Source organism: Rhipicephalus microplus, chromosome 8 (genome assembly GCF_043290135.1).
Source record: "Rhipicephalus microplus isolate Deutch F79 chromosome 8, USDA_Rmic, whole genome shotgun sequence".
Lineage (NCBI taxonomy): Eukaryota > Metazoa > Arthropoda > Arachnida > Ixodida > Ixodidae > Rhipicephalus > Rhipicephalus microplus.
The window spans coordinates 60,896,415-60,914,893 of record NC_134707.1 but is presented as its reverse complement, the minus strand read 5'-3'; the positions used below and the strand labels follow the sequence as shown (position 1 = coordinate 60,914,893).

At 45.8% G+C, this 18,479-nt stretch overlaps 1 protein-coding gene across 1 annotated transcript; it reads right to left on the bottom strand.

Annotated features, from left to right (window-relative positions):
- Nucleotides 1–5,881: 5,881 nt before the first annotated feature.
- Nucleotides 5,882–9,901, bottom strand: LOC142769077 (uncharacterized). The gene is made up of 3 exons (XM_075871930.1): nucleotides 9,141–9,901; nucleotides 7,932–8,085; nucleotides 5,882–6,501 (listed from the first exon to the last, which is right to left on the bottom strand). Exons 1-3 carry the CDS (start codon nucleotides 9,744–9,746, stop codon nucleotides 6,353–6,355), a joined length of 909 nt encoding a protein of 302 aa, XP_075728045.1. The 5' UTR covers nucleotides 9,747–9,901; the 3' UTR covers nucleotides 5,882–6,352.
- Between the last annotated feature and the right edge of the window lie 8,578 nt (nucleotides 9,902–18,479).

The window sequence follows — 18,479 nt, the reverse complement described above, 5'->3', positions numbered from 1 at the left end:
ACCGTGGTACACTCGACGTAAAGCGGTAAGTACCGCTAGAAGGTTTCATTTCATTTCATTTTATTTACTTAAAGACCCCTTGCGGGGCATTACATAAGGGGTGGGTACACAAAAATTGAGCAGAAAACATTCGTTTGTCCTAAAGTGAAAGATGATTAGTGATACTGGTTGTGAAGGTAGAAGTACAAGTAATGGCAGGAATGTCGCCTGAAAGGCCATTCCAGGCAACTGCTGTGCGAGGAAAAAATGATGTTGAAAAGGTAACGGTGCGTGCACGTGGGCGTGCGACTTGAAGAGGATGATTAGTTCGTTGAGAGATGTGCGCTGGGGGAACAAAATAAGGTGGCATGCGCATCGAGCTGTGAAAAAACTTATGAAATAACGAAAGACTGGCGATACGGCGGCGGAGGGAAAGGAGGGGCAGTTAAAGTTCTGCCTTTAGTGAAGATACGCTGACGTCATGGGAGTAAGAATTATTGATAAACCTAGCGGCACGGTTTTGAATACACTCAAGGGCGTCTTCAAGATAGGCCTGTTGCAGGCTCCAGATTGGGGAAGCATATTCAAGTTTAGTTCTAACAAGGCTTTTGTAAGCTAATAATTTTACATTTCTAGGTGCGTTACGTAGATGACGTCGCAAGAATCGCAATGTTTTGTTTGCCGATGATATGACTTTCGTGATATGCAAACCCCATGAAAGATTGTTGCAGAGTGTGACCCCCAGATATTTAAAAGAATTAACAGTTTCAACTGGAACATTACTGATGGAATATGGAAAAACAAGTGGAGAACGGCGGCGGGTGAAGGATAAGGCTTTGCATTTGTGAGGGTTAAGTTCCATTAGCCAATCATCGCACCATTGTTTTACATTGTTAAGATCACTCTGTAGAGCTAATTGATCAGAAGCGTTACAAACAGTGTGGTAAATAACACAATCGTCGGCAAACATTCGGATTTTACAGGATACATGAGTTGGGAGATCGTTAATAAATATCAGGAATAAAATCGGGCCCAGAACCGACCCCTGCGGGACACCAGATGTTACCGGAAGTGAAGTAGAGGTAGCATTGTTAACAAAGACAGCTTGAGTGCGGTTACTTAAAAATTCACGGATCCACTTTAGGACGTCGGGGTGTAGGTTTAAGCGGGAAAGTTTCAACAGAGGGCGTTTATGGGGTACTTTATCGAATGCTTTCGCAAAGTCCAGGAATATGGCATCAGTCTGTACGTTAGAACCCAAGTTAATATGCAAGTCGTGCGAAAACATAGCCAGTTGAATCTCGCACGACAAACCTTTGCGAAAGCCATGCTGCGCGGAATTGAAAAAGTTATTTGAGTCTAGGAAGTCCATAATCCGGGTGTAGATGACATGTTCGATGATTTTGCATGGAATGCTTGTCAATGAAATTGGTCGGTAATTGAGGGGTGACTCTCTAATACCTGATTTGAATACTGGGGTGATATTTCCGTGTTTCCAATCACTAGGAAGCTCACCCGTGGAAAGAGACTGCGAGTAAAGTAGACACAAAAACTTTGCACAGATCTGTTGAGTGTTCTTTAGAAATTTCGAATTTATGTTGTCGATACCTGATGATGAAGATAATTTAAGTTTATCAATGATTGCCAAAACTCCGGGTTCAACAAAAAGGATTGGCGGCATGGAAGTACTGACTACGGTAGGCTGTGCGGGGGTGGAACGTCACTTTCTTTGCTAAAAACCGATGAGAAAGCTCTATTAAACAGGTCGGCACATTCCGAGTCAGTGGCCACGTCACCTACTTCATTAGTGAGAGTAATAGTGCATGAGTGGTTGGAATTTATGACCTGCCAAAATTTCCTAGGGTTACTAGCAAGCAATTTCGGTAAGTGAGCGTGAAAAAAAGAATGCTTAGCGTTTCGTATTGCCGTGAGGTAAGCTTTTTCAGCAGCATAATATTTTAACCATCCGTTTTCGATATTCTGCTGCTTGGCGGAACGAAAAAGGCGTTTTTTCTTATTTTTTTTAATTTTTTGAGCGTTTTAGTAAACCATGGTTTTTGGGAACAGGCACGGAAACTGAGCTTAGGAATTAATTTTTCGACCAGTGTATCACATTTATCCTTAAATAACTTCCAGTTATCATGCACCGTGCGATAAAGAAAATTATCTTTGAATATTGGAAGAAAACAGTTTAATTCATCATTTATAGCAGTGTAGTTTCCTTTATCATATAGTCGTATGGTTTTTTTGGTGGTTCGTTGTTTTGGAGGAGTGATTAAAATGTCGGCTTGAATTACTTTATGGTCGCTTATTTCTGACAAGTAGGAAATAGATGTTACACTTTCAGGAATACTGGTTAGTATTAGGTCTAATATGTTTTCACAGACTTGGGTTACGCGGGTTGGTTTGGTGACAACTTGAGCTAGGTTGAAATTTAGACATACATTAACAAATTCACTCGCCTCACTCTGTAGTCCTCCGTTAACAGTTAGATTAGGCCAGTCAATATTCGGGAAATTAAAATCGCCAAACAAGATAATATGGGCATTAGGGTACTTTGTTAAAAGTTCATTTAGCACCGAATTAAGCATGCCGGGAGAGTCAGGATTCCTATGTGGGGGCCTGTAGCACACGCCAATTAAAACTGATTGCGGTACAGCTTGGTATTTTATCCATATTATTTCCAAGTCTGACGAAATATTTACCAAAGTTGCGGGTAGGCCCTGGCTAACAGCAATGAGCACCCCTCCTCCCATTCTGCCGTCCCGGTCCTTACGGAAGATCTGAAAATTTGGTAAGTCAGCTAGAACTTCCTGATCGCTTACGTCACTATTAAGTCATGTTTCCGTTAATAAAAGCAAGTTTCTACTGGATGATGAAACAAGATTAGAGACGATTTCGCGTTTCGAAATGAAACTGCGAATGTTGGTGAAGATTACGGAAAGGGACACGGTAGTTTGCTGTGTTGGTTGGGGATTAGTTGATGATAACGGACGACGCAGTGATTGCTAGGTTACTTCCTTCACTGCCTGGGAGGATTCATCAAGGACGTAGCGTTTAGAACCTATGAGCAAAGTTTTGAAGCTTAATTTAAATGCTGTAGATTTTGATCTGGCAAAAGTGACAGGGTGTCTTCGTGCATGTCGGACGGCAGGGGAAAAGTCCTCACCAACGCTGCAGTTAGTGTCTTTAAATTTCTTGCTTTCCGACAAGATCGACTGTTTGACCTTAAACAAACTAAATTTTATAATTACAGGACGGACGCGGTCAGGCGAATGGCGACCAAGGCGGTGTGCGCGTTCAACTTGTGAAGGCTGTATTTCTAGTTCAAGGTTTTCAGTGATACACCGAATGACTGTTGCCTCTGAATCGGCGAAGGATTCTTTGTGATTAGGATCAGGAATACCATAAAATATCAGGTTATTTCGGCGGGAATGGTTTTCGCTAACGTCTGCACGGGATTGAAAGTTATGATAATGCCGGGTGATATCAGTGGTTAAGGTTTTTGTGTCATCTAGCTCTCTGCGCATGCTTGAGAGTTGACAGTAATGCGTTTCCAGATTAGTCAGACGCTTGCATACATCGTTCAGTGTTGCGTCTGTTGATCGCAGATGATCTTTAACAGTTTGAAGTTCCGCGATCAATTTGGTTTGTGCTACAGAAAGATTTTTCAGCTCGGTGAGTACAGCATGTATGGTATCTGGAGGCCCCGGGTTAGTTTCAACATCCCCTCCCAAAAGCAGTAATGAGCGCAGCACTTGAAAACATTCGACAATAATAGCAACACAGCACTGCGGGCCCGGCAGCTGTACTAGAGAATAATTATTTGACTTTTTACAAAAGATAGCCTGGGTGTTACCAACCTGCATAGTGAAGGCGAACGGATTAGTAGACTGCGCTTTCGCACAGCTACCGAGCCCACAGAGCGGCGAAGACGGGTGGCACTCTTTTATAGCCGGTGACGTTGAAGTTTGCTTTGATGAGAATGGCCAGGCTGGAACGTAGATCGAGACATCTGGCGGCGTTACGATGAAGTGAAGATCGGTCGAGAGATGGCACCAGTTGTGGGAGCCATTCACAAAGGTATTGGGGGCGGGATACGGCGTTTGTCCGGTAGGCAGGAAAGCCGTCAGGAGCGAGCTCGTGAAAACGGTGAGTATCTGCATAGTGAAGGCGAACGGATTAGTAGACTGCGCTTTCGCACAGCTACCGAGCCCACAGAGCGGCGAAGACGGGTGGCACTCTTTTATAGCCGGTGACGTTGAAGTTTGCTTTGACGAGAATGGCCAGGCTGGAACGTAGATCTATAGCCGGTGACGTTGAAGTTTGCTTTGACGAGAATGGCCAGGCTGGAACGTAGATCAGGTTCCCGCGGACAACGCGTTGTTAACTGCGTGAGCACTATAATAACGCTGCTAACCAAGTTTTTTTTTCGTGACAGGTCGACGATAAGTGAGCATTTGCTCACGTTGGAAGCATGCCTGTGCGTACTGTTTCGTCGGGATGATGGCAAAGTTGTGTGATGTTATGTGCGGGCAAGTTCTTTGTTCGGAGTGAACAGTGGTGCAATTATATACAAATTCCAAATCCGGACGGAGGCGGTCTGTCGGTGACGTCAAAAAATAGGCGGTCCGCAGCGGTCGCGAGGACGAAGGGAAGTGAACAGCCAATGAGCGAAATGAAGCCTCGCGTCATCATTTTGACGTGGACTTGGGGACCGTATAGCGAAGTGAAAAGTGTTTGTAACGTGTTGAAAAATGTTTAACTACTATTGATCATTATCGAATTGTGTTGGCACAAGTTTTCAAACGTTTATTAAAGAGTACGGCACAATATAAACGTATTTTTCTCGTTATTGTTTTAAAATAAAGCTAAATTTAGCGGGACGGTACGTGGTGGCGCTAAGTACAACCCCGTTTCAAGCAATTACTGTTTTCATATCTCCCCCACTATACAAACCTAAACGGCGCAACTTTCGAAGTTGTTGGCTCAGTCGAGCGCAATCGTGGCGGAGGTCAACTGTACCAGTAGTCAACAGCAGCAGCGGCTCATCGGCGTTATCCGAGGCTCAGCGCGCGCTGGTACTCGCCTTTATGGACGAACATTCCCAGCTTGTGGCGAATGCCATCGAGCTGCGGCACGGCGTCACCATCACCGACCGGTGGCGGCTGTGGCAAGAGCTCAGCGACGCGCTGAACCATGAAGTGCCTGCGCAGGAATGACAGGCTTGGTGGCGCAGACCGGTGCACGAGGCCCGCCGTGACACCGCCGCCATCAGAGACGCACAAACGTGAGTGACCGTCGAATGGCACGGGCAATTTGTTCTGTGACATTAGTGTATATTTTCAGGGGCACTGGAGGGGGTTGGATGCCTGGCTTCCGCGGCCGGGTTCTACAGTTGACTGGGATGAAACGCTTCAGTGGCGTTTTTGGTCTCACCTATCAACAGGTAAGCACTCTGCCGCCGCAGTATCACGGGTTCCTGAGCGGTACCATGACAGAGTTTGATATCTGAAGGGGTGTCTTTAGCGGAACCTTGTTAAACGGGAATAAAGCGCACGAGAAAGTAATCAAAAGTGGGTAGGTTTAACTAAAATCTCAGTTTGCAGCCCTTGCAGTACAAGGGGTATTAATTTATCATAAAACACGCAATGACTGCAGGCAAGTGCATGCACTAAAATGGTAATACATGACATCAATGACCACTGAATAGCTGCAGAACATTTCCGCAGATGTTTAGTACTTAAGGTTGCAAAATAGCCAGAGTAACGAATACCCACTTTCTGAAAGATCATGCTTACTACACTTTCCAGCAGGCGAATGTTCCCACTGCTGCAGTGGAAATGGATGTGGAGGCCACTGAAGCGGCTGTAGATGGCAGTGACACAGTAACACGCAAGCATCTGAGAACGTAGTGCTTTATTGAGTGCAGGACTGGAACCTTGAGCAGGGCGACAAGGTGCTCAAGGTGAGTAGACCCTTTGTTTACATTTTACATAAGGGGCATAAGCATTCTCCATGTTCTATTATGATGACTGAAACCAACTTGGGCTGTAAACAAGAACCATGCATTGTATTGAGGGCATGGTATCGGGTATCTGCAATGATAAACTGCCGGGCAAAAGGTTGGTTAGCCCTGGGGCTCTTTCATGGTGAGAGATGCATTTGAGGACATTAATAAAGAGCAGTTTCAACAAATGTTTGTAGGTCCGCACGAGGAGGGCATAGCTTGTACACAAAGCTTCCCACTTTCAAAGGATGCCATCAGGCCAGTTGATCTTCAACTGAGGGGAAATTGTTGTGCCCGTTGCAATTCTTGGCAGCAGGAGCAGCTTCCAGCCACGAGATGGTTAAGGGTTTACCGGCAGCTCACTTAAACATTTACACCATGACGATTCATCGCAGGTGCTGTGGGAGATGAAAAATCAACCACCCGCATCGCTTCTGCAGCACGGCGTGTGGCAGCGGCACAGGAGAAGGCGGCAGCGGTGCAGGAGGGCACTGGCCATGGCTGAGGGCTTTCTGCGAGAAAGGGATACGTAGTTTAGTTTAATTTTTCGTCATGTGTTCAATGTTTTTTCTTGTCATCATTCATTAATGATTTGTCGGTTTCAATGTGTTTAGGTGCTGCTGTTCATGTTCAATTTTATACGCTTCGGGAGACATATACATAGTTTAGTTTGTTTTTCGCCATGTTTTCAACTTTTTATCATTCATAATTGGTTTAGTGTTTTTGATATGTTTACGTGTTGCTGTTCATGTTCTATTTTATTCGTTTTTTGTTTGCATTCAGTACATATTACTAGATTTAGGTTAGCATTTACTTTGTACAAGGAGTGCAGCATTTTTTATGTTTGATATATGCATTTCTCAATGTATGTTCGAGCTGTTCTAGTGGCAGTGTTTTTTACCCACATTTCAAAGGTGTCTAGTCATTCACACGGAGACCACGAGTATATAGTTGACATTTTCTGTTAATGTTTCTGTGATATTTGTATTGTCCCACTGTGTTTTCTAGCTCACTGTGATTTTTATTCAGCATTACCACATAGTGTAGTAATGTGATATCTTTTTGCATCACACTGTTTTGCAGTTCACTGTGATATTTTCATTTCAGCACAATGAGGCTAAGATGCAACAACTACATTCTGAATCTTGTTTGGGAGCACTAAGCTAGTAAGTGGTCATCTCGCACAGTTTCACAAAGGAAAATGGTCATCACAGCAACATGCCAGCGATTGATTTCATCTAGTTTTCATTGTAAACGACTCTTTGCGGGAATAAATTTCGAACCTGGTATGGTTTGGGAGCCGCGAGATGGCTGAGCGAATTATTCATGCTGTATGTTATCAAAACAACTCGTCTGTTGTTTGCCGTCTTGATTTGCGTATTTTTTAGCATTGCAGCATGACTGCAGTCGTGAATTCAAATTAAATGTTATTTTAACATTCACACAATGTTTAGGACAATGAGCAAAAAAACAGCACAACTTGACGAGCACAATTGCTCGTCAAGCCTGGCGTGCACAATTGAATGCTTGTAGTCAGTCACTATGAGAAGATATGGACTTATGTATCATGTGTTCATACAACATCTTACTAATGGAATCTCGATTTTTATGCGTTCTGGTGAAAAGAATTTTGAGACGTTGCTGCATTGTTCGCACAATTTTGTGATAGCAACATTCAGCACATAGTGCCGCTCATATATGCTTGCTCCAATCTAGTCTGTTGTGACTGTGATCGCTAATATGAAAAAGGGTGTTTCTGTTGCATATTTCATGTGCCATTCAAAGAAAATGCAGCATTTTGACATTGCCACCTTGCTTCATATTGAAGCACAAGTAAGTACTTTGTGTATTCAAATGTGGCAAACACAGCCCTTTCATGTCTAGATGCACTAGAATCAGTGTAAATAAATTATGTGTGGGATATGAAAACATGAAAACTCACCGTTCCTGTGTACTTCAAAAAAGGTCCAAGACAGCGCTGCTGCCGTCTCTGAGCAGCACGTTGCGTGGTGTGAGCATATGGCTCCCCCTTGGCTCCCCATCGTCATCCTCAGCTGGTGGCATGTCCACGACATACTCGTCCAAGGTCCAGTCGCCTGCATGCAACGCAATGTTGTGGAGAGCAAAGCAAGCATAGATGATTTGCGCTGCCCGATCGGGGTTGTAGAGCATCGTTCGAAAGTGCTGCAAGCAGCGGAACTTGCTTTTCAACACGGCGATACACCTTTACACAACATTGTGCATGGATGCGTGCTCCTTGTTGTATCGGCCTTCGGAAGTGTTGCACGGTTGACTGCCAAGGACTGCAATTAGGAGCCATGGCTTGAGGGGATAGCCTGCGTCTCCGGCAATGTAAGCATAAAAGCTGAGTGCTCTGCCCAGATAGTACACATTAATACTTACCAAGCAGATATTCGCCAGGCTGCAGATGTGCAGCTAGGCGTGCACGCAGTGGGTTGGTTGTGTTCCCACACCCAAGAGTCGTGGCACGAATCTAGGAATCATGGGTCTATGACAATTATGCGCAGCCATGCTTTGCACATCTGCGATGAGGAGCGATATAAAATAGTACTGCATTTATACTCAGAATAAATCCCTTTTTTCTACGCATATGCAGGAAACAATGCGTACTAGTACAGTCATCGGTACAAGGAGCTTCACTTAGAAGGAAACACAGGGTGTAGCACACTGAGGAGGGGGGAGGGTGGGGGCAACGACCCCACCTCTGCTGTACACATGGCTACGACTTCCACTGAATGATCGATAAGTGAAAAGCTACGCGTTGCTCTTGGGAAAGAACACTCGTAAATACCAAAGCCAGCTCGTGCAATTGTGATTGTAAGCACTTTCGTGTTGGAAATACTTCCCTGTCGTGTATATACTTCTGCTACGTCTGCTGCCCATATTACCGATTACCTCTAAAATGCACACTTCAATTGCGTATGCATGCCAGTGCAAAAACGGCAACTGGCTCACGCACAAAACACTTGCCACTTTTTATTACCGAGGCCTTGCGAGCCACCATCTAGCTCGCACCCAATTCCCTGCAGGTTCTTTTTCATTCGCTGCATTATTACTTTTTCCAGCTTTGGCGTCACAACTGAACAATTGCTCCGAAGGGCGAGTAATAAACGATCCTAACAGTACTTACGATCATGACGTTCAGGACATAATAGCCCCTTCTGGACATGAAGCTCGCCGTGTCGGCCAGTCTGAATCCCTCTGGCTTGCGAATGGTGACCAACGTGCCATCGGCACACGCCAGCACCCCTGGGATGCAACCGCGTAGCACAAACTCCACCTTTGCCTCATCCTTAGCAGCTGTTGTCAGTAGGAAGTCCGCCACCCTTTTTCTAGCAGCCACGGTAATGATCGCCTCCGTCACCTCGTGGATGGTGTTGCTCACCGCCGGCTGAGACATGCCGATGTGTTCCTCGCGACCAATGCTCTTCTGGAAGCTACCGGTGGCGAAAAATCGCAACGCGCACAACACCTTTCTCTCTGTGGAAAAGCCACTGGCTCGCTGGCATCCGATGAAAGGGTCAAGTTCATCGCACAAGCTACGCACTGTTCGTTTGGACAGACGAAAACATTGCCGGAACTCTTCTTCGCTGAACTCTTCAAATGCATCTTTTACCTCGCGTCGTCGCCTCTGCTCGGTTAAAGCTACCGCACAGGCAAGGCGAAGTACCGTGTCAGTGGGAAACGCCATGTTGTCTAAGTGCCCCGGTGCCAAAAAGTCGCGCATTTTTTCCATTTCAATCCAATCCAGGCCACCTTGCAGCCATTTCAATCCATCCGGTTGCTTTCGGACAGTCTTTCCGACCGTTCCTTCGCCTTTCTCCGAAAACCGAAAAAAAAGAGTCACGTGACACCCCAGTTCACGTCACTCATAACGTCACAGCATTCGTCACAGCTTGTATGGGCCAATCGCGTGCGACTCAATGGAAGAGACCGCCTTTGTCCGGATTTGGAACTTTTACATAATTGCGCCACAGAGTACGCGCGCGCGACTGTGATTCCTCGGCTGATTTTGATCCGAGTTGTGGCGGTGCCCTTCTCTGTTTGCAGTTGTTTGGTGCCCCGCTAGCAACGAGCCACTATTTTGGTTCAGGAATAGTTGCGCATGGTTTAATAATCATTGAGCAAGTTAGCTCTAAGCGTCAACAGTGTCTAAGGCCCACACGCTTGGACGTATTGGTAATGCATGTGTACTTTTTTTTTTTTGGTCGCCCAAAATGACCGTGGACGGGAGACAAGGGCATGGTGTCCGCGTCGTTCTTTTTGGGTCCTTGTTCATTTTGTACACTAAAACTACTGTGGATGATCACTGATAACAAACATATTGCTTCGTGTTACGTGAGCCCCTCAAAGCTCGCCTATACGTGATAATACAGGCTATTTCGTTAAGATCGTACCGACGTTTTCATTCACCCGCAACGTAGACGGCGTGATACTGATACGTAGGCGGCGTGTATATAGCCGTTCGTTGAACTGTGTTTAAACGGATCTTTCATGTGGGGGGGGGGGGGGGGGGAAGCAAATTGCGGTACCTGAACTGTCCAAGCGCTAGTTTGTTATTTTCAGCCTTCGTACTGACGTTAATTCCTGCGCATTTTTTTTAGTCTTCAAGCTTTTATCAAGTGGGTCTTTCGTTATGTTGTTCTTGTTATCGAAAGTTATGTTCCTCAACCCGCTTTTGGTGTTTGACTTCGCTGAGTACGTTTGCGTTCTCTAGTCACATGCTACAAAAGTTCTAACTTATCAATATCATTTTCTTTGATACACAGAAGACGCACTCTAGTGTTTCGATTCCCGGCTGCGGCGGCTGCATTTCCGATGGAGGCGGAAATGTTGTAGGCCCGTGTACTCAGATTTGGGTGCACGTTAAAGAACCCCAGGTGGTCAAAATTTCCGGAGCCCTCCACTACGGCGTCTCTCATAATCAAATGGTGGTTTTGGGACGTTAAACCCCACAAATCAATCAACGCACTCTAGTGTCATACATACTGCACGGTCTCCATGCATGTGTTGCCTCTAAAATGTCAAATTATAGCCAGCATATTCGTCTGAATACACAACAAATATAGAACGTTTCTTCCTTCAGGATCTTTGCTTTGAAACAATTAAATAGTTCAGGAATCAGTCTCACCAAATGATCTAGTCTTGTGCATTCGTGTCGATATGAGCCGCCTGAAGAACACTACTTCACCTTTAGTCGTAGCAAGCACATACCTACACACAACTTCATTTTACATGTTACCTTCACTGGATGCATGATGTGTGTACATACCGTCATCAATGCGCAGTGACATTGAGCTTTTTTTGCAGCAAATAAGATGTTTATACGGTGCGCATCACATTGCGTTTCCTCTAAGAAACGCCATGGTAGATTTAAAGTACCATGGTAGATCTGCAGAAATACACGTGTGCCTGGGTGGATGCGTACATGCGCCCTGCTCTATTACTGAACTCATTCGGTTACTCGTCTACAGTTAATGTGAGAACAAACTAGCCGTTATTCGGAATAGGCCTATGCTCAGATATCATGTGTATCCAATTAAAAAAAGGGGTCCTTCACCAGGTTTGACGATTTTGAGCTGACGAGTGCGATGCATACATGGGCCGTTCGCGATCACGTCTGCCAAATTTGGCAATGCACACGCCGCGGAAATGGGTCGAAATTCAAGACGAACACTGGTCGCCCTGCTTTTCGTGGACACACGCTCAGATTAATGAGGGAATGACGTAGACAACGAAATTGCCCTAAGTATACGGTATATGCTGTGATGTCGGTCCTCTGCGTAGACGACTGTGCTGTGACGTCGGCAGTAGCACGTGACAAGGCGATAATTATTTCACACATGTGTAGTTTTGTGTAATTTGTTGCTTGAATATATGATTAAAACTTGAGATGAATAATGAGACACACACAGGTGATGTGTGCGTCTTTCATTTTTATCCCGTGAATTGCATCGAAATGAGGGGCTAATGTGCCTGCGTTTCGCATGCGTTCGTGTCCCTGCAGTTAGCGCATCGAGAAGACGCCAGCCTTGGAAACAAAGTGGCTCTGCGCAGGGGCTCCAGAACCGGGGGGAGGGGGGGGCAGTGGTGGCCGCCTTTCTCCGGTTAGAAACCATGTGCCCCCCCCCCCTAACAGCTGCCATGATCCCTCCCTCTGCCCGCACACTTCCCATATACTTCCGGAGCCCCTGGCTCTGCTCGTTTCAGCACTCATTATACTCATCTATTCACGGCGTCTAAAGCGTTTCCGAACGAATTCGCACTGAGCATCCATCCCGCAGAAATAGACAGCAGACCACAAAATAACGCTGGTCAACAAAACAATGCCGCTCGTGTGCTGCAAGTTTGGGCTTTCTCGGGCCTCTGGCACGTCATGCGCACGTGACCTCTTGCTCGGAGAGTGTGGGGACGAGATTTGGCCTGCGAAGGCTACGCGGGGCGAGCAGCAAGTGTTTCGAGCACACATCCTCGCAACCTGGTTTCACGCCGCTTAAAAATGCTGGTTTTGTCGGCTCGTAATGAACCAATCGAAAGAAACCTTGTGGCATAATTCTCTTCACCAGACACATAACTACTATAGTGCCTTACTAGACTTTGTTATAGGGCCTGGTGAGGCGCTTTCTAAGGGTTCGTGTGCGGGTGATTATTGATCAGCTGCCGTCACGTAAGATCACTTATACTACGTGAAGAGTGCAAAAAGAGCGTTCCCACACCCGCCCTAATGGCTACAGGTGGCGCTGCTGACCGCCGTCGTACCTCAGAGGTACGGCATCGGATGCGTTATTCGAAGGTCGCCGCTTCGGATCCTGCCGGTGCCAAGTTATCTTTCCGTCCACTCTTTCTTCACATTTACACTATAATTACTTTGTAACAACATCCCGTAAACTTTCCTCGGTAATATTGTCTGTTAGCTCTCGCTAATGATGCGTATCCATTAAAACGCTTACCTTGGACCATTATCGTCGATTTCGCTTGTGTTTGATTTTTTAATGCATTTCTTTTACATTTCAAAAACTATATTGATTGAATGAAAGTGCTTGGAAGAAATTCAAGAGTGTCACTCGTCGCCCGTGCCACTAAAACTGGAAGACCAACTCCGTTCCCTTCTGCAATATCTATCTGTATCAAGGTTGTCAGTTGCGCTAATAATAAGAGGATTTATGCTTCCTTCTACGCCCAGTCGCTTGTAGGATTTTTCCAGTCGCTTGTCGCGTTTTGGGGGCTTAATTGCATTTTTCTATAAATTATAGGTATATCAGTCATCACGTTCACTAGCGCACGTTTGTTGTTTACTAATAGCGTGTTTCTCAATGACACAATGTAGCTGAGTGTATAGGCCTGTTTGAGGGCCAAGGTTGATCGCAGTGCCCCTCCCCCACCCCGTCTTGCGGATTCAATGCACGCGGCAGATTTTTCGCCCCTCCCCGTTTTTGAGGCAACTACAGGGGAAGCCGGCTCCACCGATTCTCTCCTCGTGTGCACGCTTGTGGTTCGGTGTCGAAGTCAAAAATACGTTGGCGGAGTGAAAAAATACCGTAAGTCGAGAGCTCAAGTCCAGTGCACCTCAACCGCATATACCCCAGGCGATTCCCCGACGCTGGCTGTATCCTATGTAAACACGAATGCGCAGACATGAAACACACTCTTTGGAAAAGCCTACACGCTACATGGCTTTTCGGGCACCGAAACCCGGACCTCCTTGAAATGCGTTTGCTCGACGCTCTGGCTAGCTCAGAATTAGAAGACCCAATTTGGGCCATCCAGCAGGCCCGAGAAGCGGCGGAAAGGTTAAGCCTTACCGCGACCACCTGGGTGGCCTATAGGCCCGGTCGCTAATCTGCAGGTTTTTAAGATGTTTTGTACATCCATTTATCCAAGCGTGTGTTCTACCGAAGGGAAACTGCCCTGAGACGATGTTAAAGATGACTATGTGCTTTCGTTCATAGTGGCGCATCTTTTGGCTCTACAAGACAAGAAAATTACGCGATTTATGAAACTCTCCTTCGTACTTTAATGACATTTTTAATCATAATCAAAAATATTTTCAAGAATCACAAAATTTATTGTTTCAGCTTGTTTTGACTTTTTTTTCATCATGAGTGTTTGCTTGTTTGCTCCGTGGCATCTGTCAACACTGCTTTGTATACATGATCAGGTATAGCGCTATATATTGCAAAGAAAAAAGCGTTCAGCAAAGCACAAGGCATTGCTTGCTCAACAAATAGAAGGAAACAAACTTTCAAGGAAGCAGCAAATAAATAATGGAGAAAACACTTTATTCTACCACTGAGCCACGCCGGTGCTTGGGACTTGGCAAACTTTCCTTGGGCAGGCTTGATGTCGGGGAAGCAATCGCGTTAATATGACTTATAAAGTGTTTTAAAACAGCGAAAGAACAACCAGTTGTCCCACAGTGCGAATAGCGTAACGAGTGGGCCATCCAATGCTCCAACTCATTACAAAAGCTTATTCTTGTTCACCTATTAGCTGTGGCGCATACCCACTTCAGGCATAATTCATCATCGTCGTCAGCCACTGCAAAATTCCTTGCAAGTGTTTACCGGATATCACGCTTCTCAGAAGATTGACGAAAAATAGCATAGCGATTGCCGGTCTACTACCCTAAAATTTTTATTGTTAATGCCGTAATGTGCATCAAGCAAGTGTGCTTGCAGCAGTTACCTGATGAGTGTTTAGAAAAGGCTCTGAAAGGCCGCTCCTCTAGCTTTCTCTGTGACTGTGCTGCGTCTTCCGCGCAGGCCTGGCGTTTTTTTTCCCCACCAAGGGATTCGGAAAAGTACGTCATGGGTCCCCGCACGACCCCATTGCGCTACGCGTTCATGACGTCATGTAGTGGCGTGACGTGGGCGACCAGGTCAGAGGCGATCTTCTGCTTGGCCTTGTCCGTTGAGCGCAGCAGGGTAGCCCATTCCTCTCATGTGGCAGTTTATTGTTGTCCTCCTGTATACATCATTAAGAACTAAGTGATATCGAGAAATCGTTCGTTCATTTGTCAAGTTCTGTCAGACTTTCTTCACAGTCTCACTTGTCTGAACGAGAATGACCGTGTACGTGATCATTGCTCCGGCAAGCTGCAAATGGAAAGACATGTGATATTGAAGCTTTATATATGCAAGCTGTTTATCTTTTTGTTAGAAGAAGATATACAGACGCCGTCTTGTGTACACCTTTACATATCATTTCAAGAGGTGGGAAGCTACGTGCTTAAAAAGAGAGGCTACAACGGTCACTTGCCTAAGTCAACATGAATATTATGGCGCACACTTCACATTCTTTACTCGAAAGCATTTATTCCAAATGATAAATTGAATTCGACCATTAAGGGGTTGTATTTTAACCAGTGCAGTACAAGGTTGAACCTTAACCATCATGGCAAAAGTTCTGGCACCTACATCAGTACCTTTGGTTTCTGCATCCCTAAAATTTCCTACCATCTTTTTTTTTCGTTCAAAACTGCAGTGTCAGAAACATACGGTATACGGGCGCATGGCATTTGGACATCTTCATTATGGAAGTTTAACAATGCTTTGCTATAGAGCTAAATAGTGAACTATAACTACAACGTTATATGTGACAAGAGGAGCAAATTGAGCGATGGCAACGTTAGTATTCAGGCAACAGAGCAACATACAAAGTCAGATTTATAAGCTCTGCGGTTTTATGTGCCAACCGGGCCACCATCTGATTATCATGTTGGTCGTGCTGAGGACGCATTAAAGCCACGAAAATAGTTATTGTAGCCGGCCTTTACAACTCAGCGAAACGTTGCGACTCACGTCTTTCGGCCCAGATACTCGTCGCGAACCTAGCGGTGACCTCGAGCAACTCGAGCAGTTAGGGGACACGCCTGCTGCGCTCGTTTGGACACCTGTCAATTCTACCACCGTGGCCCAGTGAAACGAGCCTAACGCATCTTGTTATGTTAGGTTCAATCTAGCACATTTATTATCACCTGCACGAACTAACATGCTTCGGGCTCGTCGCTAGGCCTAACCTCCACAGATTTTGTAGGTGCAGCCCCTTTTGCACCAATTATGGCCGTACCTGCTTTGTAACAGTCACTCACTTTCTTTAGTTTTTTCACGGGCTGCATTGTAGTTATTTCGTTGTAAGAGCGAATATAGCGTAACCCGGAGTGGTCTGCTACACCACCCATCACCAGCCAGTTTTATTGCCTCGCGACCATGAGGATTCTCGAAAGTAAAACGAAACAAGTAGATATTGTCAAACATGTCTCTTTCTAGTGATAAACAACAGTTAACGTTGTTTTGTTTTGTTCTAATTTTCAGCGACAGCAACAGAAGTCTAAGAACTGCCCGCTCATCTTCAAGTTCAGCGTGGTTGACAGACACTTCATAATGGAATAAATATAACAGTTAATGTAGTTTCATGATGAGGGCGGCCCGGTCAGTGGCGAATTGTGGAGCTCTTATGTTTCTTCATATTTGCATTCAATATATACTTTTAAGCTTCCTTACTCTCGAACGTAGCACAATATGCTTGGTACTTAAAGACTTGCTGCCTTTATAGCCTACACTGAAAGAATTAAGCGTGACTCTACATTTCTTACCGAAACGAGCGTCGGTAATTTCAAGGAGAAGAAACCAGCGGCGGATAACGCCATCTCTCCGGGTTTCAAAGAACTCCTCAGAAAGATCACCTGCAAAAGTCGTATTATTCGAGCATATGGTTCGAGCAAGAGGAGAACGTATTCAGTGACATGTGCTTGCTAACAGTGAATAAGCAGTGCGCTTAGGGGTCGACGAGCATCTTTTATCGGACATATGCATATTCAGGGTGCTCCAGCTATCTTTAGCGAGAGTTTCAAAATATGCCAATGCAATGACGACGCGACCAAGTGCCTGTTGCTGACTCTCGCCTGGAGCTAGTCCTACTATATTTTTGTGTTCTCATTAATAGCTTACTTAGGCTACTTCCGTTAATGGACTTGTGAAGCAACGAAACTGGGCAAAAAATTTCAGTGAAAAACCTGTGGATCGGTTTGCAAAACTTTCTATCAGACTGTTTCGAACTTATCTGTTAGTTATTATAGTGCTTTACTGCTTACAACAGTCGCCCGCGAAATACACAGATACCTCGTGTCATGCCCACCCGTGCGTCAGAGCGCGCTGCCATTCTAATGCTCCCTAACACTCCGCATACTAGCGGCCATAGCATTTGCGGGGTGGTGCTCTCTCGACAGTGGCGCGACAACGGTAGAGATTGTGCGATAAAACACGCTTTAGTGGAGGCGCGCCCGAAGTTCGGTGTCTACTGAAAGTGATCGAGAACAAATGCCTACTTGGTCGACGTAGCTGTCGCTTTCTGAGGAAATCACGACTTCTTGCAGGGTGCGTCGCAGGTTCCGAACCTTCAAAGAAAGAGAAAAGTTGATGGTAGGGCACCGTTAAGAAACTGACGTCAGTGTTGGACAACTCCGTGCGTTCATAGTGTCCCCTGTTCGTGGCGATGAAGGCGAAAAAGAAATTCTATTGTTCACCAGGTTACATACAAATTTGGTTCCACAAGCGCATACTAATTCGGTTCCACAAATTTATGGCACTTGACATTTGTGTTCACAATAAATGTGTCACATGTTTGCACTCAGTTGTTCTGGCACCCAGCACAACAAAAAGTGTTTTTTTAGGTAGTTCTTAGGCCCTGAATCGGCGAACACGCCAGGACAACCCGGTTGTTGGCGATTTTATTAAAGGCACAGGACCATCGTCCATGAACTCCTCCTCTTCCAGTGAAAAGAATTCCGATTCCAAATGACCCGTTGCAATATTGTACAACCGCACGTTACAATATTATACAATCGCAAGCCCATTGATTTTTACGCGCCTTTGCTTGATGCACAGCCAAGCACCTGTTTCCCCACAACACGTACACGCCATCGGTCAGCACTAGACGTGCAAGCGCGCCATTTGGACATCGTTCCCTTTTGACAAATCTTTCTACACCCAACGGGAGGTACGCCCGGTCCACGAGGGACCAAAAAGTCTTGGCCACTCGACGAGTTAACAAAGCGTGCTCGTTGTCCTCGTGCATGCCGCAGTGCACGCACGGTCGGACCGAACATAGTGCCACTTGTACATTCGGTCCACCGTGGGCAGGACGGACCACCTGTAACGCGACACGACATCCTGGATGCTTCACGGCAGCTAACTGGGCGTCAACAACACCCACGGAAAACCGGGGTTTTTGAGTCGCAGCCGGAGTTTACAAGTAGCTCTTGAGCTAGCTCCGTGTTACACACCTCCAGGATGGGGGTGTACAGATTTAGCACGGCTATACGCTTGTAAAATCCTACTACATGCCTGTAGAGGGGCGTCGGGTTCATCGCCTTCGGCCCCGCGGGTTGCGTCGGCAGGAACAAACTACCTTGCGCCCCCAAGAAATACATTGCCAGTTTCCTGGAAAGTGTTCCTCCTGAAGTTGCAGG

What these genes read in the sequence shown, in the direction of transcription:
- LOC142769077 (XM_075871930.1), bottom strand. Translation starts at nt 9,746, where the DNA reads ATGGAAAAAATGCGCGACTTTTTGGCACCGGGGCACTTAGACAACATG. An exon ending in ATGTCCTGAACGTCATGATC is followed by an intron (nt 8,086 to 9,140) that starts GTAAGTACTGTT and finishes CGTTGCATGCAG; the next exon opens with GCGACTGGACCTTGGACGAG. An exon ending in TTTTGAAGTACACAGGAACG is followed by an intron (nt 6,502 to 7,931) that starts GTGAGTTTTCAT and finishes CCTTTCTCGCAG; the next exon opens with AAAGCCCTCAGCCATGGCCA.